The following is a 21,879-nucleotide window of genomic DNA, read 5'->3' as shown; positions in this document are numbered from 1 at the left end:
AGATGCTGATTGCTTATTGATTATTTATGACAACCCACTGAAACAAGGTTTGTGTAGTGTTTACTGATTAGTTTATTTATCATGTGAGTCCTCCAAACGGTCATTCTAAATGGCCGTGCGTCCCGGTCAGACCCACCTGCGACTTCTCGATGGAGGCATTGTGTTTATCGCACATGGGGCTGATCTCAATGGCATTGTCCCGCTCGCGGTCGCCCTGGGTGAAGAACTCCACCATGATGCGGTCCGTCCACTGCCGGTAGATCTCCAGAGGCTTCGTGGGGTTGCTCAGGTCTGCACAGTGCACCATGTTCTGCAGGACCTGCAGACAGGAAACAGACGTGCGCGCGCACACGCACACACACACACACACACACACACACACACACACACACACACGGCTTAGTCCTGGAGAGGGTGTGGAATGATAGCCTAACTGTCTTACTAAAGCACCATGATCTGCAGGACCTGCGGACAGGAAACGGACACACTAATGTCCTGTAGAGCAGGGGTCAGGTCCAACAGGTAGCTCATGACCTACGGGTAGCTCCCCACCTGTTCAGCTGTTTAGTTCCCTACCTGTTTAGCTCCCCACCTGTTTAGGTCCCCACCTGTTTAGCTGTTTAGCTCCCTAGCTGTTTAGCTCCCCACCTGTTTAGGTCCCCACCTGTTTAGCTGTTTAGCTCCCTAGCTGTTTAGCTCCCCACCTGTTTAGCTCCCCACCTGTTTAGCTCCCTACCTGTTTAGCTGTTTAGCTCCCCACCTGTTCAGCTGTTTAGCTCCCTACCTGTTTAGCTCCCCACCTGTTTAGCTGTTTAGCTCCCCAACTGTTTAGCTCCCCACCTGTTTAGCTGTTTAGCTCCCCACCTGTTTAGCTCCCCACCTGTTTAGCTCCCTACCTGTTTAGGTCCCCACCTGTTTAGCTGTTTAGCTCCCTACCTGTTTAGCTCCCCACCTGTTTAGCTCCCCACCTGTTTAGCTGTTTAGCTCCCTACCTGTTTAGCTCCCCACCTGTTTAGCTCCCCACCTGTTTAGCTTTTTAGCTCCCCACCTGGTTAGCTTCCCACCTGTTTAGCTGTTAAGCTCCCCACCTGTTTAGCTCCCTACCTGTTTCTGAGTAGCTTTCCGAAAGGTTGAATGGAAATGTTAATAAATCTGATAATACAGTCACTAATCTGATCAAAACAGTTTTTGGGTGGAGATCAACTATGTGCTACTAATAATATAAAACGTTGGTAGCTCTCAGTCATGTTCATTTAGTTAAAGTAGCTATTGGAAGGAAAAAGATTGGCTAGCCATTTGGAGGAACATACATATCATGCATTAACACTAACAAGAGGATAAAGGTGCAGTTTGGAGGTCTACATGCATACACTACACACACACACACACACACACACACACACACACACACACACTAGGGCTGTAACGATATCTGATTCGAAACCGAAATCGCGACACTCATATCCACAAACCCGTGTCACGGTGTGAAAAGGCAGAACCGCGACACACCATTGCTAGTGTTTCACGCAGTGCTTTGCTGCTTACGCGGCCGCATAAGCAGCACACATCTCACATCTCACGCTTTACTTCCTGGTAGCCTACGTTGTCCAAAAATAAATAAATCAATCACAATTTCATACCGTTGCTTTCATTGTAGACTATGTGTTCAACTTTACCAAATAGTATAAAAGGAAAATCGAGGTTTGTATCGAACCGTGGGTCAAAAATCGTGATACAAACCGAATCGTGGGGTTGGTGTATCGTCACAGCCCTAACACACACACACACACACACACACACACACACACATGCATACAGTCTGGATATGCGTGCTTCACAGAAGAACGCCCATGTTACTATAATCATTATGTTGTTGGCAATCTAAAATTTGACCAGATTAACTGAAGCAATACACACATACTGTAAAGTCCTGAGGTACTGATCATGAGGAGTGTTTCTGACCGGATCAACTGAAGCAATACACACATGAAGTCCTGAGCTACTGATCATGAGGAGTGTTTCTGGCCGGATCAACTGAAGCAATACACACATGAAGTCCTGAGCTACTGATCATGAGGAGTGTTTCTGGCCGGATTAACTGAAGCAACACACACATAAAGTCCTGAGGTACTGATCATGAGGAGTGTTTCTGACCGAATTAACTGAAGCAACACACACATAAAGTCCTGAGCTACTGATCATGAGGAGTGTTTCTGGCCGGATTAACTGAAGCAACACACACATAAAGTCCTGAGCTACTGATCATGAGGAGTGTTTTTGACCGAATTAACTGAAGCAATACACACATAAAGTCCTGAGGTACTGATCATGAGGAGTGTTTCTGACCTGTATGCGATCCGAGTAGTTGTCCAGCAGCAGCACGCCTAGGCTGGTCACTTTCTTGGTCTCCACCATGGTCTTCAGGTCGGCCAGGAAGTTCATGTGTTTGGACATATCTGTGGCCAACACCTGCAGAAACAAGCGTGTGTCCACCTCATACATCTCTACAATCTGTCAAAAAACGACCACTGCTCTTTTCCACTTTAATACAGTGCTTTAATACAAATTAAAGACATATTTTAAATCCAACATCAGCCCCAGACCTAAAAACTCTAGAATGCAGTGTTTCCCATACATTGACTTATTTGTGGCGGCCCACCACAATATCAACATTGACCACCACACAATGATTTTCCAGGTTGTACTAAATTGTGCTTAAAGCTGGTTAGCATCATAACCACGCTGCGCTAATTTGTTAAAAACTGTTGCATTCAAGTTAATTCTGCAAACCTACCACCACAAATAGAATTAAATTTTATGTGGGAAACACTGGAATGAGTTTGTTCAGACTCTAGAATGGATCAGCTATCTGTAAGCATTCCCTAATGCACTGGTTCTCATAAGTGGCTCCAGTGAGTAAAGCGCACAGGAACAATCCCCCATCACCCACTAAGCTCCTACCATGTCGATGGCCATCTTGCGCAGTGAGTGCCTCTGCTTCCTGCTCAGGTTCTGGAAGATGTCGCAGTTCTCCTCCTGCAGCAGCTTGAAGCCCACGGCCAGGTGGTGATTCTCCAGCACCGACGCGTCGTTGTACATCAGCGCCAGCTCCGAATCTGGGGCAGAAGGGCATACGGGTCACTCGGTTAACGTGTTAACGTGCGCTCCAGGGGAAGAGAGCTTTAACGTGTTAACATGTGCTCCAGGGAAAGAGAGCTCTGTTGACGTGTTAACGTGTGCTCCAGGGAGTTCTGTTAACGTGCGCTCCAGGGAAAGAGAGCTCTGTTGACGTGTTAACGTGTGCTCCAGGGAGTTCTGTTAACGTGCGCTCCAGGGGAAGAGAGCTCTGGTAACGTGTGCTCCAGGATCGGTCATGTGACTACACGACAGTAAGGATACGCTATAAGACATAGATATACATAATAAAGGCTAGATGTCTTATGGCGGAGTCTCTAACGGCATCACCGGCGGCCATCTTGTCACAGGCAAGCTATCTGGTGGGCTCTGTGGTACCTGATGTAAGGTGAGTAATCTGCACGAACACAAATACTCTTATCTCGGTGAAATCTTGACAGATTTACAAACGGTTTCGTTTCTTACAAACATTATTGACGTAGCTATAATGTGGATGCTTGAACATTTTAAGTTATAATTTTTCATAAGTATGCAGTGTCATAACTACATCTCTGATGTTTATAACAAACCAAACCATTGGAAAATCGGTAGAAAATTGAGCAAGTTATGGTTATTTAAAAAGTATGCACCATTGAAACACAATGTTATGAGTTAGGCACGATGGCTGTAAGGTGCGGACGTCGAACTCCATTGGCCAGCAGCGCAGACAAGACATCTAGCCTTTATTATATATATCTATGCTATAAGAAGCCAGCAGGATCGGTCATGTGACTACTTACTCGTGTTGATGAGGAACTGGTTGGACACCCCTGGGTGGTCCACGTCATGTATGGCACTGGCAAACAGGGCCGCCATGATCTCGAGGTCAGTGAACACCGCCTGGAACAAACAAGAACATTTCCACAGTTGGGGTTTTACTGACCTTTTACTGACCTCATACTGACCTCATACTGACCTCCTAAAACATTTAAACAGGACATGCTGACACAGCACGGGTCAAGTGGGTAACGCCATGTCCTGAACTAACTCTAATGTTTACGTTTGTCCTGAACTAACTCTAATGTTTACGTTTGTCCTGAACTAACTCTAATGTTTATGTTTGTCTCCAGCCTGCAAGCAGCATCTATGAGAGTGAAGTGAGTGAGGTATGTACCACGCTGTGTACCTCGAGACCAGCTTCTCTGAGACAGGGTTGTGCAAAATTCAAATTGTAATTCTGCTTCCTGTTTGCTACCTCAATTGAAATGCAAGTGAAATTCAAGAATTGAATTGGGATTTAAAGGTTGTATCAACGATAGCGGGGATACGTCACTTCTGTTGATGTTCAAACAAAACAGAGAGCTACACCCTCCCCCTAACTCCCGTGCAATTAAAACTCTCCTAAACGTGCATCTCGTCGGTTATTGGTTGAAAAACTTTATTTTGTCTTTGAGGGGTTGCCAACCCTTGTTGGTAGCAATTGTTTTTGTGTACAGATCTCGGAGCCTAGGCTGCCTACAGAGATGCGTTTTTTTGACGGCCTGCTTATGGGGCAGACAGCTAGCGGATCGTTAGGAAAGATTAGATGAATGTGATGTGTGAATTTATGTTTGGGCCTGAAATCGCTGATACAACCTTTAAGAGCCATTTTCAATTCAATTCTGGAATTTTGCACAACCCTGCTCAGAGAGTGAAGTGAGTGAGGTATGTACCACGCTCCGTACCTCGAGACCAGCGTCTCTGAGAGTGAAGTGAGTGAGGTATGTACAACGCTGCGTACCTTCGAGACCAGCGTCTCTGAGAGTGAAGTGAGTGAGGTATGTACCACGCTGTGTACCTTGAGACCAGCGTCTCTGAGAGTGAAGTGAGTGAGGTATGTACAACGCCGCGTACCTCGAGCGCAGGTCTGGAGAGGAGCACATGAGTGGACTGAACTACGTCCGCTGCGTGGATGCTGTTGTGGTACGCCACGTCAGAGTGGTAGTGGGCCTCCAGGGTCATCATGAATGTCAGGAAGGTGTCTGTGGGGATCTTGAAGGTCTTGAGCAAGTCTCGCTCCTGAAGAGAGAACAGAGGAAGAAACACACTGAAAAACAGCAAGTCTCGCTCCTGAGCAGTGCATTCAGAAGATGACATGAAGAGAGAACAGAGGACTTGAGCAAGTCTCGCTCCTGAGCAGTGCATTCAGAAGATGACATGAAGAGAGAACAGAGGACTTGAGCAAGTCTCGCTCCTGAGCAGTGCATTCAGAAGATGACATGAAGAGAGAACAGAGGACTTGAGCAAGTCTCGCTCCTGAGCAGTGCATTCAGAAGATGACATGAAGAGAGAACAGAGGACTTGAGCAAGTCTCGCTCCTGACTAGTGCATTCAGAAGATGACATGAAGAGAGAACGCAGAGGAAGAAACACACTGAAAAACAGCTCATATGATTAAACGTGGCCATTTCTGCTCCTGATGTGTGATTATGCTGATGGCTTATAGTGAGTGGTGAGTGATTTGGGTGAGGATGCATAATGCTCTATACATATATTCACTGAGGTACAGTGTATGTCATTATTCATGGGTGGAAACTGAAAATCTTGCGATTTGAAAACCAAATGACGCAGCAGTGGGTGTCCTCCACTCCTGATTAAAGCTCTCTGTGCGAGCTCGTCTTTGTGATCGAGGTGTTAGTTCTACAGTGCAGTCAAGCTCTCTCTGCGAGCTTGTCTTTGTGATCGAGGTGTTAGTTCTACAGTGCAGTGAAGCTCTCTCTGTGCGAGCTCGTCTTTGTGATCGAGGTGTTAGTTCTACAGTGCAGTGAAGCTCGTCTGTGCGAGCTCGTCTTTGTGATCGAGGTGTTAGTTCTACAGTGCAGTGAAGCTCGTCTGTGCGAGCTCGTCTTTGTGATCGAGGTGTTAGTTCTACGGTGCAGTGAAACGGAGAGCTGGGGGAGACGCAATGCTGCGTCCAGTTCAGCCTTCAGCAGACAGACAGAGGACGTACCTGGAATATGGAGTACATCACCACCGTCAGAGGCCGATTCCCGGAATATTCCGCCACCTTGAAGACATCTAGGCCCCATCGGTTAATGTCCTCCAACTCCTACAACATCAGGAGAGAAATCATGGGAGAGGTCAGCCCAGGGTGTTTGCGGTCAGAAGCTGGCTGTACACCGGTTTGTAGTGGGTTAGCTAAGCGTAGTGGAACTACAAACTGACTTTGATACGACTGGTGGGCTGCAAGTTAACAAGGCTACACCTTCCTCTAGGACAGTGTTTCTCAAACTTTTTCAGACCAAGGACCACTTAACCAATATAAACAAACTCACGGACCACCTAGATAAAAAAAAAAAAAAACAGTAGACCTACTTCAACAGTATATTACATAATAGGCCTACTCACTGAACCACCTTGCTTATTGTCTTTGCACATTGCTTTTTATGTCAGAGGATTTATATGATTTAAACTGGCATACAACTCGCACACAATGGCAGCGTTGCAGAACTGTTTGGATTTACATACAAGTTGGTTCAATATTGCAAACAACTCTCTAGGACCACCAAAAAGAGAGTAAAGTATAGAAGTATAGAGTATAGAAGCCCAAATCCACATGTGGCTGTGTGAGACGTGCGGTTGTGTGTGAGACGTGCGGTTGTGACAGTGTGAGACTAGCGGTTGTGCGTGCAGACTAGCGGTTGTGGCTGTGCGGTTGTGACAGTGTGAGACTAGCGGTTGTGCGTGCAGACTAGCGGTTGTGGCTGTGCGGGTGTGCGTGCGGACTAGCGCTTGTGTGTGAGACTAGCGGTTGTGGCTGTGCGGGTGTGCATGCGGACTAGCGCTTGTGTGTGAGACTAGCGGTTGTGCGTGCGGACGAGCGGTTGTGGCTGTGCGGGTGTGCGTGCGGACGAGCGGTTGTGGCTGTGCGGGTGTGCGTGCGGACGAGCGGCGCTGACTGGCCTTGGCGAGGCGGCCCTCGTGGTCGGTGCTGACCCCGAAGCGGGGGATGGCGGTGGGCAGCAGGCTGGGGCTGCGCGTGAGCTTCTTCACACCGCTGATCTGACACATGGGCAGACGATTCTTCTCCTTCTCTTTGGCAGGTGCAGACAAGATCTCCACGTCGTGCTGCTTCTCTAAAACACACACACACACACACACACACACACACACACAAATAAATTAATGAGTGGATAGAACTGTAGTACTGGTGGAACTTGACCCTTATCAGTGCTCTGACACTAGAGGAGCACAAGGCAGAGAACAACACATTTCACAATAAGACAGAATTTTTTCACTTTTCACTTTTGGACATTTCACTTTTGAGTAAACAGACAAAACATTTAGTGGACAGCTATTATCCTGTAAAGTTGATCATAAACAACCTTTAAACAGCAACAATTATTATAGCAATTATATGCCGTTTTGCATTTGCAGAGTGGGAATTAGGCCTGAGTGTAAGAGACACAACTGATAGCAGCTAACTGGCACAGCTGTGTGTGTGTGTGTGTGTGTGTGTGTGTGTGTGTGTGTGTGTGTTGGCCTCCCTCTGAGAGAGTCTATTTCTGTAACTGCGAGACAGAGACACAACACTTATCACACTGGCCTCGCCACTCTCCACTCTAGGAGCTCCAGAGGCTTTTGCTGTGAGATAAAGACACCACACTTATCTCTGCAGAGACCAACGCAGACGTCAGTCTCTCTCTCTCTGACCCCACACAGGCGTCAGCGTCACACCCAAGAAATCACTGACTGAATCAACACAGGCGTCAGTCTCCCACCAAAGAAATCACTGACTGAATCAACACAGGCGTCAGTCTCCCAACTAAGAAACTATTGGACCAACACACGCGCCAGTGTCTCACCTAAGAAAGTGCTGAGCCAATGCAAGTGTGTCTCACCTAAGAAAGTACTAAGCCAATGCAAGTGTGTCTCACCTAAGAAAGTACTAAGCCAATGCAAGTGTGTCTCACCTAAGAAAGTACTAAGCCAATGCAAGTGTGTCTGACCTAAGAAAGTGCTGAGCCAATGCAAGTGTGTCTGACCTAAGAAAGTACTGAGCCAATGCAAGTGTGGCTCACCTAAGAAAGTACTGTGCCAATGCAAGTGTGTCTCACCTAAGAAAGTGCTGGCGATGAATTCGGACACCTGGTTTCCTGAGCGGCTGGTCTCAGATAGCTGAGTCAGCTCTCTGTTCAGCATCCTTTTAAACTGTAAGGAAGACACAACAACATAATCATTACCTGAGACATAATCAATACCTGTCCAGACCAGTTCTAGGCACAATAGCTACACCTATGTACAGCAACTGATAAGGCACAATACTGATAAGACTCCATACTGATGAAGGTCAAGGAGAAAAAAAGCAATTAAAAAATGACACACTTAAAAAGGTCTCCTATTTTAGTATGTGATATGCATTATTTAGTATGTATGCATTGTTTTTAGTATTATATATTTAATACTGCATCTTCGAAAATAAAATAACAACAAAAGTCTAATGCAGCTTTAAGTAGTATTGGGATCTGGTGAAGGCCAAGTCATGCCTGCATCTCTCCACTAGGGGGACCCAGTAGCTGGTTCACTTTTGGAAAAACATTTCTGGCACTTGATTCTGTTTTCTTGATAAGTTCAAGATGACTTTAGACCAATATTTGTAGATCACACAGAAAATCTGTTGTTATTCTTATTTTTACTAAATAAACCAACTGCTGGTATTAAAATGTTAAACCTATTCATTGACAGCTTAGAACAATGTAAATGTACTGTATAGTGGACAATATAATAATAGAGATGTAGAAATGGCATATTACAAAAATATAGGTTCTATGCATAAGTCATCATGGTTGCATTTACTATGCAGACCTTGAACACTTTAAACTGAGAGCTTATTTGGTTTCTGCCATGATATGTATCCTACATGACAATCCAAATAAGGAATTAATGTGCGTGTTTGTGTGTGTGTTACCTTGTCGGCGCCCATCTCGTTGATGGAGTGGCATGTGTGTGTGTGTGTGTGTGTGTATGTGTGTTACCTTGTTGGAGGCCATCTCACTGACGTGGCTTGTGTGTGTGTGTGTGTGTGTGTGTGTGTGTGTGTGTGTGTATGTGTGTGTGTGTGTGTGTGTGTGTGTGTGTGTGTATGTGTGTGTGTGTGTGTGTGTGTGTGTGTGTATGTGTGTGTGTGTGTGTGTGTGTGTGTGTGTGTATGTGTGTTACCTTGTTGGAGGCCATCTCACTGACGTGGCTTGTGTGTGTGTGTGTGTGTGTGTGTGTGTGTGTATGTGTGTGTGTGTGTGTGTGTGTGTGTGTGTGTGTGTGTGTGTGTGTATGTGTGTGTGTGTGTGTGTGTCTGCGTGTGACTGTGTGTGTGTGTGTGTGTGACTGTGTGTGTGTGTGTGTGTGTGTGTGTGTGTGTGTGTGTGTGTGTGTGTTACCTTGTTGGAGGCCATCTCACTGACGGAGTGGCGCGTCTGCAGCGTCTCCAGCTGGTCCAGACACCAGTCCAGCTCCTCCAGCGTCTCCACGGCCAGCTTCTGACACGCCTCATCTGAGGAGCAGAGACACACACACACACACACACACACACACACACACTTGTAACCGAAGGGTTTGGCCAGCTTCTGACACGTCTCATCTGAAGAGCAGAGCGGGGATGTCCTGAGATGTGTGTGTGTAGTGTGTGTGTGTGTGTGTAGTGTGTGTGTGTGTGTGTGTGTGTGTGTGTGTGTGTGTGTGTGTGTGTGTGTGTGTGTGTGTGTGTGTGTAGTGTGTGTGTGTGTGTGTGTGTGTGTGTGTGTGTGTGTGTGTGTGTGTAGTGTGTGTGTAGTGTGTGTAGTGTGTGTGTGTGTGTGCGTGTGCGTGCGTGCGTGCGTGCGTGCGTGCGTGTGCGTTTTTGTGTGTGTGTGTGTGTGTGCACGTGCCTACTGGTTAGCACTTCGGAACTGTAACCGGAGGGTTGCCGGTTCGAACCCCGACCAGTAGGAATGGCTGAAGTGCACTTGAGCAAGGCACCTAACCCCTCACTGCTCCCCGAGCGCCGCTGTAGCAGGCAGCTCACTGCGCCAGGATTAGTGTGTGCTTCACCTCACTGTGTGTTCACTGTGTGCTGAGTGTATTTCACTAATTCACGGATTGGGATAAATGCTGAGACCAAATTTCCCTCACAGGATCAAAAGTGTATATATTTTTTTTTTGTAAACTTATATACTTATACTTAGCACAGTTGTATAAAGCTCAATATACTGCAGGGCAGTACAGATGTATAGGGTCCAGTATTATACGGTATACACAGCACGGATTAGTATTTTTATGAAGTTAATTACAATTGTACTTAGTGGTATGAAAAATATGTGTACATGTTATATATGATGTGTCCTCTCTTGGGACATAAGATTTGAAAGATATTAAGATTTTAAGATATTAAAACATTACAAGTTGTGAATTTGAAAATTGTGTGGAGAGTCGAGGAGAATCCCTCAGCTTTGAGGAGGAAGTGAGGTAAGGGCTGCTGCGAACACCGTTTCATTATGTCAGGCAGACAGGGAGTCAGATAGCCACTATGTCATTCTTCAACGGAACATCACTTCTCATCCTCTAACAAGTGAGCAATTTGAGCGAGACACTTTCAACTGTGGCCTGTCAGAATATATCTCCATACTTCTGAGGATCCCATAAATCACTAGCCTGGCGGGCCATCCTATATCATTGAAATGTATAGTCTGGCATCGAACCATTCACCTCGCTTAATCCAAGGGGCGGGCAGAGAATTGTCTTTCAAACTGCCTAGGCATGCAATAGGCCAGTGCTACGACCATATCCATATCCGGTCGGCAAAACGGCAAATACATCCTTCTTCGAAAGGAATGACTTAAGTGCATTGTGTTGCTCAACTTTCAAAGAAAAGCACAAGTCCAACTTCTCCAAAGTTGACGCCAACGCCGATTCAAACAACCGCTCTTCGTTCGCCATAGCCACCTTCCTTGTTGTTCACCGTCGCAGGACTGTCATTATCCTGTTAAGCCCGCCTTAAGACTCTCTAACAAAATAGAGCGCTGTGATTGAATAACATCCACGGTGTTAGCCAATAGAAATCCCTATGGTTTGATACTAGACGTACAGGCTGAGAAAATTAATTTGCCGCCACTAGGGTGCGTCTAGATTTCTAGGCTAATAAATCACCTCAAAAGTGCTTAATCACACACGTCACAGCTGTGAGTATGCATTTCAATTCTTTGGCATGTTGAATGTGTTCCTGTCAGGTCGTGATACAGGGCTTGCACTTCCCTTAGGGAGCACGTCTACCAAAACGTCTCCCTTTGCTGTCACGCTGCCTTAAAACAGTGTGAAGTGCTCAGGTGTGTGTGTTTGCATGACAAGCAGGTGTTTCCACTGACCTGGCAGGTGTGGCTTGCACGAGGCGGGAGGTTTGTTTCCAGATGGTCTCCTGTTGAAAAGAACATGGATCAGCGAGTTAGAGTGAAAGACATTATTGTCTCACTCAGCTACTGTCTTCATGTGTGTGTGTTTTACGAGAGAGACTCTGATAGAGTATATAATTCAATGACTTACTTGTTGCCAATGTGATCCTGTAGGTGAGTCAGAAGAGCGAAGTTGCTTCTAACAGTTCGTAGACTGGCCAGAACCTGGTGGAAACATTCATTTTTTTATCAGATTGGATTTCAGGGGGGCATCCAATGATCCACTGTACCATTGCATGTTTACACATCTGTTGTGTTTTTTTGGTCCCTGCATTTCATAATCTTAATTTTGGCCCTACTGGCCACCGTTATGCAGCCCCTCTGTTAAGTACACGTATGTTGTTCTGTGCATGCTGGCTGATGAGCTTCTGAGTAAACAGCCGTCTGTCCTTCTTTAACGTCTAGATGGACATTCAGTACATCACACCATCTCAAAGACAATTGCTGAAATAATATTTTCTTTCCCTTTAAAGCGCTGTGTATTTTGTATATTTTGCATATTGGCATATCTGGCACATCTGCCTATTTTACATCAGTTGTTTGCTGCGCTGTATTGTTATTCAAATGTGTTTACCTGTGCAAAAGGTGTGACGATCATGTCTTCTCCGTGTCTGCAAACACAACACAGAGTATTATGGTCTGTGGCACAGGTAGGACCATGTGCAAGGCCTGAGGGCATCCCAGCACACAGAGCACACAGAGGAAAGATTCATGCTCCAAGTTCAGAATGCCAACAAACAGAAACAACATGCTTGGCTTCGTTTCTTATAATTAGCATATAGCTTATTAGCATATAGACCTGTTTGACGTCAGACTGCAGTCTTTGCGTCAAACGTTTGGCACCAAACATGTGTGCTCCAAACTTGGTGTGCACATATTTGTCATGCATGTTTTATAACAGTGCATAAAGAGTCAGACTCCATTGGTGCTGTCTGTTCACTGAACAGACCTAAAAACACTGTTTTGGTGTTTTTAGCATCGGTGAGCCTGCTAGCTAAGACAGCTACTCTGGGGTGTGAGAGAACCTGGCTATATGCGAGCGAATGCACAAAACAAAGAAAAGAGAGAAAGAAAAATACTTTTCACACATTTCTCACCGCGGTAGCCAACTGACTTCCCAGTGTTTTGTACAAGTAGGAGAATGTGACCTGCAGAACTTGCTGATGGTTCAGGAGCCCACCCAAATACACACACACACACACACACACACACACACACGGACACACACAGTGAGCCCAATCAGACACCTACCACACACATACCTGATGAGCCCAATTAGACCCCTACCACACACACACATACCTGATGAGCCCAATTAGACACCTACCTACCACACACACACACACACACACCTGATTACCTCAATTAGACACCTACCTACCACACACACACACACACCTGATTACCTCAATTAGACACCTACCACACACACACACACACACACCTGATTAGCCAATTAGACCCCTACCACACACACACACCTGATAAACTCAAGCCTACTAAAGCAAAACAGCTCCACAAAAGCAGGTAACAGTGAAATAGTGGATTGTAATTTGGATTACGCAGTGAAGAATGTCTCAATCTCCTCTGTTATTGTGGAAGTGACAGAACTAATCTCCTGTTATTGAGAAAGGTGTAATGGCACATGTCCAGACAGCTTCTGAAGGGCTGTGATGAATATTATTACAGTGCATGCATCGTAATGCACTGAGCTCCTAGGCTTCTTACTACCATTCCTTCCTACCGATTTCTATGCACAATAACTCAAGCACGACTCGAAGTAGAAACTTCGTTCAAACTTAATTCCGTAGGTCTAATACAGGACACATCAGCTATATCTTTTCACTTTTCTACTCTTTGTGCTTTTTAAAATATTTGTGATAATCAAGAAAAAAACTCCCATAGAAAATGAATGGTGGAGTCCATCATGAATGAATGGTAGAAATGTCATCATGTTAGCTTGTCTTTCTTGTCATTATTCCCTGCTATTCCCTGCTGTTGTTCACTCTTTATGTCGACCTTTTATTTATCCACTTGTGCTTAATCACTGGTGTGCTTGCTTAGCAATATGCTAGATATTGCATATTGGGTCTTGAAATATTCACAAGAATCCATAGAAATTGAATATTCTCATTCATTTGATCCAATATTAGTGATGCAGATGTATAGTCCACCAATTTAATTAAAAATAGAAATTATAGGATTTATAAGATAAGATTATATAAGATTTATATTTTTTTGTAATTATTCCATATTTAGTGTAGTCATTCCATATCAGAACCCCTGAAGTATAATCCAAATACAAGCATGAAACTTCAATGTGTTACCTTTCATTTGAAATCAAGATTATGCTTCTACACAAAGGGGTTCATATGCAGTAAGCATTTGATTGTCAGTATGCATTTTGGATAACCAAAAGTCCTATGGGGAGTTTCCATAGGGCATTTTACAAAACGCATGAGCATACCTCGGCAAATAATGGTCTAAAGTAAGTAGTTTTCATTCTATATTGATCTACTTTTGCACACAGCTTCACAAGACCTGATGCTAGGGCTCAGTTGTGTTTCTAAGTCATCTCAAGTGACCTAAAGGAGTGAAATGTGGTCAGTTCAGAGATGCTTGTTATCCGGGAGAATGAGAAAATAATATTCTAGCCTCTTTAACTCTGTGTCAGTATATCACACAGTTTTTCTGATTGTTGTCCAAGAAACTACAGTGTCTAAGCTTTCCAAAGGGGTCAGGCATTTGACACTCAAAATGGGGCGTATGCATAAGAATTTAAGCACACAGCATTGGGAAGCAAAGAAACTGAACCTTTGCTTTTATTACCCCCTGTTATTTCTCTTCTCTTTCACTTAATGTAAATTGAATTAGCACCAAATATACCAAGGCTTTTAACTAATAAACATTATTGTTTACATCTGTTATATATATATATAAAACTCATTCATCCCAATAATGTTAGGTAAAGTCTTGTTGATATAACCACTTAATTAACTGTCTTTAAATTAATTGACTGCCTCACTTTTTTCTATCTTTCAATATAACAGTCTTTGAACAACTCTCCACTTTCCCAATAATGTTGAGTCATTTTAACATAGGTGTAGCTCCAGCTCAACTAACTGATTCATGAATTGACTGTCTCTCTCTTGCAATCTGTTAGTCTGTAAACCACTCTACACTTTGTCCTTAATTGTCTCCTTTGTTGGTCATTCTGTAAGTGCAATGAATTGCACTTAAAAGTTTAATCTTTTGCTTTATAATTAAATTAACTTTATTATTAAATTATCTTTCTAATCTTTTGCTCTGCATGCACTGGTATTTCTTCAGGAAAGGCAAATCTAGTTTAATACAATTACTTTATATAACCTTATTATCGGTGTTTAATCCTACGGTGGAAAGTAAGTATTTGACATCACATGTCCAGTAGACAATCTACTCCGTTTAGATTCCATGTACAACTTACAGTATAATTATATACCATAATTTAAATGATATATCATCTGAAAGTGATGTGAGGATTGAATAATCCTAATTTAAATGATATATCATCTGAAAGTGATGTGAGGATTGAATAATTGATAATTTAAATGATATATCATCTGAAAGTGATGTGAGGATTGAATAATCCTAATTTCTAATCTCATGAACTACTCAGATGTTGGAGAGATCCTGAAAAAGTACCTTGCAAAGGTGATGCAAAGAGTGTGACTATTAATGGCTTCTGCAAACAGTTACTTCTTATGCCATTTGTAATATGTTACTTCTTATGTCATTTGTAATATGTTACTTCTTATGCCATTTGTAATATGTTACTTCTTATGTCATTTGTAATATGTTTTAGTAATATTACTCCACATGACTGTACACATACAATATATTTGTAAAAGCTGAACTATCAAACTGCACTACCAGTATGAAGGGCATAAATTGTTAAAACATGGATAGTCTCTATGCATCAGGTGTGTGTAGCTACAGGATAAAACATGGATAGTCTCTATAAAACATGGATAGTCTATACATCAGGTGTGTGTAGCTACAGGATAAAACATGGATAGTCTCTATGCATCAGGTGTGTGAGGTGTGTGTAGCTACAGGTGAGGGACGTACAGCTCGCTGGTGGTGGAGGAGTTGCGGGACATGGTCTTGGGCGACAGGTCGAAGTCAGAATCGGACCGGTACAGGAAGGACTCACGGCGCTGGCTGTGGGGGTAGTTGGCCTGCAGGACCAGCCCCGAGCTTGGGCTCGCCTGGGGGTCCAGCGGACTGCGGCCCACTGACAAGCCATTCTCAACGTCAAAACTGCAGAGGGGAGAGAAAACACGCACACGCACACACACACACACACACACACACACACACACACACACACACACACACACACACACACACACACATTTAGCACATGTAGATAATCTGCATCAGTGTAATAGGGTCATGGTGGATTTCAGATGAGGTTAGCACATGGACAATAAAAAGGTGTTCAGGACACATCCTGGAAATCCACTTCCTGGTGTGAGCTTCAGGTTGCCGTAGCACACGGTCAGTAGGTCATGACCTTATGCCTTATAGTGCCTGCGTGTGTAGAGATCACTTTTTATCAGTAAGCATAACACAGCTTGAGTTGTTGAACAGTTTTTGTGTCAAATGTGAGACAAATTGGAGCACGCTGCAGCACTGGCGTCATTTGGATGTCAAAGCTAACCTCACTGTGTACGTCAGCCTGACCACAGAGCCGCTTTCTCACCACTCGCAAAGCAAACAGAACAGCACTAATTAGGCCTGAAGAATCCAGCGCTGAGCCAGTCTTCTGCCTTCCCCAACGCACACTCAATCAGCACCAATTTCACTTCACCACCAAGCCTGACAGGCCAGCACAGCGGAGTTGATCCTGCGGGCGTGGCAGGGTTACTCACGGGCCGCGCTGGAGATCACTCACCAAAGCAGCATTCCTGATGATAATTAAGTTGTTGTGCCTCAACATTATGTGTGTGTGTGTGTGTGTGTGTGTGTGTGTGAGAGAGAGAAAGAGAGTATACCAATATGACCATATGAACAATCCCTAGGGAAAATCCTAAGTAAAATTGTGCTGAACCCAAACTCTTCTTCTAATATCTAACTGATATCTCCTGCAATCTCCTTATATGGATTTATTGATTACGACGTTTTTCTGCCAGTTACTCTGAGACTCTGCTTGCTGGCATGTGACACTCCATCTTATCCAGCAGAAACCTGTCGCTTCTGTAAGAGTTGCGCCTGGCGTTGGCAGCAGGAGGGTCTAAACCGGTCACTTCTAAAAGAGTTGCGCCTGGCGTTGACAGTAGGAGGGTGTAAACCTGTCCCTTCTGTAAGAGTTGCGCCTGGAGTTGGCAGTAGGAGGGTCTGCTCAGTTGCGTAACACACAATGGACAATGAGAGGATACTTGTGTGCCATTCAGAGCGGTTCTGTCTGACTGCACAGGCTCCTGAGGGTGAGGAAAGGCTCCACAGGGGCCCAGGGGGCAACACCCACCCACCCCACGCACCGCACCCCATCCACAGGGGCCCAGGGGGCAACATCCACCCCACCCCACGCTCCTCATCCACAATAAAGTATCTATCAATCTATCTATCTATCTATCTATCTATCTATCTAATGAAGTGCTCTTTGTATTCATGTTCCACTGAAACCTTGACATTAATGACCACTTGATTTGGATTGATCCAGCAGAATCAGCTTACAGCAGGAGGGAGGGAGAGAGAAGGAGGGCGAGAGAGAGAGAGGGAGGGAGAGAGAGAGAGAAAGAGAGAGAGGGAGGGAGGGAGAGAGAGAGGGAGAGAGAGAGGGGGGGGGTGAGAGAGAGAGGGAGAGAGAGAGAGGGAGGGAGAGGGAGGGTAATGATGAGGCCACTCCAGAAACACAGAGCTCTTCATCAGCACGCTTTCCTCTCCTCTCCTCTCCCCTCTCCTCTCCTCTCTCCTCTTCCCTCCTCTCCTCCTCCCCTCTCTCCTCTCCTCCCCTCTCCTCTCCTCTCTCCTCTTCCCTCCTCTCTCCTCTCCTCTCTCCTCTCCTCCTCTCCTCTCCTCTCCTCTCCCCTCTCCTCTCCTCTCCTCTCCTCTCTCCTCTCCTCTCCTCCTCTCCCCCTCCCCTCCTCTCTCTGTGTTTTTATTTCCTGGACAGTCAGTGCCCGGTCCCTGGGGAAGGCTTTCGTGTCTTCTCCCAGCTCCGTCTGCTGGAGAAACACGTGGGCCGAGGCCAGCACAGGCTAAAAATACTTCTCCTTGGCGCTCGGAGAGAGAGAGAGAGAGAGAGAGAGAGAGAGAGAGAGAGAGAGAGAGATAAAGAGAGAGAGAGAGAGAGAGATAAAGAGAGAGAGAGAGAGAGAAAGAGAGATAAAGAGAGAGAGAGAGAGAGAGAGAGAGAGAGAGAGAGAGAAAGAACCTTTCCATTTCCAGGTTGTCAGGTGGACCCAGCGCTGCTCAGTCCGACTCCATGCCTCTCTGAGCATTCTGCTCCACAGAGTAAGGCTAACACAACACTAAACATACCATCACAAGTCACTCCGCTTTTACTTTATAGAGAAACATCTCTAAATATATGTTATCTATGTAATGGCCCATAGTCATGTCTCCCAATAAAGACATTATAAGAAATAAAAGCAGGAATTAAATCAAACTGTTGTTGTGTTGTAAAATGCACTACGGACAGCAATGATTTATGTGTATGTGAGATCAAGTAAGTCACTCTGAGGTGTTCTCTCCACCGCAACAGTAGCGTAGTAACAGTAGGTATCCGGGGCAACGGGAGGTAAACAAGGTCAGGGGTCATCAGGCAGTGCCTCAGAGATATCGGCCCCAACAGGAAGTCACAACTCAGGAAGTGACACTTTTCATTGTGTCACACTTCTAGTGTTGCTATCGTGAAGCTCTCTGCCAGAGACGACCACAGCGCTACACTCCATACACACACTCTAGACACACACTCTATACCAGGGGTGGGCAAACTTTTTGGCTCAAGGGCCAAGGGCCGCACAACAAACCCCCCCCCCCCACAACACATACATAAAAAAATAAAAAATGTATAGCCTATAATTTAGTATGAAAAGTATTTATTTCAAAATATGAATTGCTTAAAAATACTGCTAATATTATGCTGTTTAACAAATGTATAAATTGTGCACTGTCGCTTTAAGACAGTCGCTTTAATTCACGTTTATTTCTCAATGATCTTCTGCCTGCTCCGCTATGGCTAGTGCTGTACCTACAGCTGGGCCCCCTCACAGTTTTTAAATGGTCAGTAGTGGGAACTACTGTTGCCTTCATGATTTCCTTTTAAAAGTTTCTTATAAGAAGGAGATATCAATTATCAACAATGACAAGCCAGCTGGAACCTGCGGCTCTCTCTCCCTCTCGTGAGTGCAGACGCATTCCCAATTAAATGGATTGCATAATGTTCACGTTAGATCTGCTGCAAAGGAGACAACTAAGAGCTAACTTAGTTTAACATGTTATCTCTATTTAACATTTGGATTGATCCAAATGTTTTGACATTGACATTGTAAACGTTCTCTAAGGAGAGTGAAAAGCAGTTTGCAGTAAAGCTAACCAACGTCATCTCTATCGCAGGAAAAAAATAGCGAGCAGCCTGATAACCAAATGAAATGCTTGGCGGGCCGGATGAAAGTGCTTGGCGGGCCGGATCCGGCCCGCGGGCCGCAGTTTGCCCACCCCTGCTCCATACACACACTCTATACACACACTCTATACACACACTCCATACACACACTCCATACACACACTCTATACACAAACTCTATACACACACTCCATACACACACTCTATGTATACATTCCATACACACACTTGATACATGCACTCCATACACACACTCTATACACACACTAAAGAAATCTCTACACTCTTTACACACACTCTATACACAAACTCCATACACACACTCTATACACACACTAAAGAGATCTCTGCACTCTTTACACACACTCTATACACACACTAAAGAGATCTCTACACTCTAAACACAAAAGCATTGTGTTTGTTGCTGCTGCTGCTGTTGTGTGTATGTGTGTGTGTGTGTGCTGGGGAGTTGGTGACACACAGTAGCCCACAAAAGCACCTACACACCAGATCTGACCAGACACACACACACACACACACACACTCTCTCTCTCTCTCTTCTCACATGGTGGTGAGTTGAGTAAAGAACACAGGGTTCCCTTCCTTGCTGCGGCTCTTTCTTCATGTCCAGTGCACAATTTGACAAGTTGACAATTGAGGCGCCGTGCGTCAGGAGGCCGAGGCATGAGGAGGAGGTCAAGGTGACCTTGACCCCCCCCCCCCACACACACACATACCCCACCCCCCCACCTGGTCCGGTCCAGACCCTTTGTATTGTTTCTTCTGACGCAATTTGAAACAAACCAAATGCCACACAGGGACACACACCATTAGCACACACACGCACACACACACACACACACACACACAAGACATATGTGTGCACGAACATAGACACACACCCACACACAGACACAGACCAGAGACACATGTGTACACAAACATGCGTGCGCAAAGACATGCATACACACACACATATACACACACATATGCACACACACACGTACGTACACACACACGTACACACACACACACACACACTCACACACACACACACACACACGCATTTGCTTGGCTTGATTATCAGACATCTCCCAAAGATGTGAGCCCAATCAGCTGAACTCCAAATGAGTTCCATTATTAGAGCATTAGACTGAGATCTTCTCTCTCTCACACACTCACACACACACACACACACACTCTCACCCTCCTCTCCATATATGGCTACCAGCCTGCTCTAATACAGCTGCCGTTTGGCTAACAGAGGGCAGATGCTTTCAGGGATAAAATATATAACAAGATAAAAGAATTAAACAATGTTGCAAATAACAAACAACAATGTATATAAGTAAGTATAAGTATAAGTATATATACTCTTTAGATCCCGTGAGGGAAATTTGGTCTCTGCATTTATCCCAATCCGTGAATTAGTCAAAACACACTCAGCACACAGTGAACACACAGTGAGGTGAAGCACACACTAATCCCGGTGCAGTGAGCTGCCTGCAACAACAGCGACGCTCGGGGAGCAGTGAGGGGCTAGGTGCCTTGCTCAAGGGCACTTCAGCCATTCCTACTGGTCGGGGTTCAGAACCGGCAATCCTCCGGTTACAAGTCCGAAGCGCTAACCAGTAGGCCACGGCTGCCCCACATGTAATATAATAATAATAATAATAATAATAATAATAATAATAATAATAATTATTATTATTATTATTATTATTATTATTATTATTATACAACTTATAGAGTATCAGTGGGTGCCAATACTGGTGTGTAGAGAGTCCCTACTGATGCCCTGCAGCAGACCCGTCGCCATGGACACTCCGTCTGAGGTTTGTGCTGTGATTGGTCCATGGACGCTCCGTCTGAGGTTTGTGCTGTGATTGGTCCATGGCGGCTCCATCTGAGGTTTGTGCTGTGATTGGTCCATGGCGACTCCGTCTAAGTTCCGATCTGTGATTGGTCCATGGCGGCTCCGTCTGAGGTCCGTGTTGTTGTGATTGGTCCATGGCAGCTCCGTCTAAGTTCCGATCTGTGATTGGTCCATGGCGGCTCCGTCTAAGTTCCGATCTGTGATTGGTCCATGGCGGCTCCATCTGAGCTCTGTGATGTGATTGACAGCGTGGGGAGACCCTGGGAACCAGGATGAAGGGGCTCAGAAGATGAGAGGCCGGAGCCTGCTGCTTTCCGTCGGCTTTTTCACGGAGATCTTATCTCTCAGGGGCATCTTCACAACAACACCCCTCCGTTCCCCCTCGTTCCCACACCACAGCCTGGCATCTGGCCCCAACGCGGCTCGGGTCCGGTGCGGACCCGGCAGACCCACACCAGATTCGTCTTGGCCCCGGCGACAGTGTGAGGTTGTTGTCTTTTCTCCTCCAACAACAGCGCCAGACGCAAACACGCCGTGCTCTCAGGAAGAGGGCAGATGTGTGTTTTGCACAAACATTCACTACTTCTGAGAGCGCCTGCACAGAGGAAGGAAAAGGGGGCCACGCTGACACACACACACAACACACACACACACATACACACTAGCAAACACACACACGCACACGCACACACACACACACACACACTAGCAAACACACACACACACACACACACACACACTAGCAAACACACACACACACGCACACACACACACACTAGCAAACACACACACACACGCACACACACACACACTAGC

The 21,879-nt window shown here is 45.3% G+C and overlaps 1 protein-coding gene across 8 annotated transcripts in view; it reads right to left on the bottom strand.

Annotated features, from left to right (window-relative positions):
• The window catches only part of pde4cb (phosphodiesterase 4C, cAMP-specific b), a 93,884-nt gene that overhangs the window by 2,956 nt on the left and 69,049 nt on the right, over positions 1-21,879 (bottom strand). For 7 of the 8 annotated variants that reach the window (XM_042056309.1, XM_042056307.1, XM_042056308.1 and 4 more), the window contains 13 exons: positions 15,683-15,874; positions 12,147-12,183; positions 11,664-11,737; positions 11,489-11,538; positions 9,530-9,642; positions 8,210-8,303; positions 7,056-7,228; positions 6,103-6,201; positions 5,008-5,172; positions 3,915-4,014; positions 2,962-3,116; positions 2,347-2,469; positions 137-319 (listed from right to left, as the gene is read on the bottom strand). In XM_042056309.1, coding sequence (XP_041912243.1) covers positions 137-319; positions 2,347-2,469; positions 2,962-3,116; positions 3,915-4,014; positions 5,008-5,172; positions 6,103-6,201; positions 7,056-7,228; positions 8,210-8,303; positions 9,530-9,642; positions 11,489-11,538; positions 11,664-11,737; positions 12,147-12,183; positions 15,683-15,874 — 1,558 coding nt within the window. Of the gene's footprint in view, positions 1-136; positions 320-2,346; positions 2,470-2,961; positions 3,117-3,914; positions 4,015-5,007; positions 5,173-6,102; positions 6,202-7,055; positions 7,229-8,209; positions 8,304-9,127; positions 9,147-9,529; positions 9,643-11,488; positions 11,539-11,663; positions 11,738-12,146; positions 12,184-15,682; positions 15,875-21,879 lie in introns of those variants that run through there. The other variant, XM_042056314.1, reaches the window with a different exon arrangement.

Source organism: Alosa sapidissima, chromosome 12 (genome assembly GCF_018492685.1).
Source record: "Alosa sapidissima isolate fAloSap1 chromosome 12, fAloSap1.pri, whole genome shotgun sequence".
NCBI lineage: Eukaryota > Metazoa > Chordata > Actinopteri > Clupeiformes > Clupeidae > Alosa > Alosa sapidissima.
Note: the sequence above shows the minus strand (reverse complement) of the source record. Positions and strands in the feature narration are given on the sequence as shown.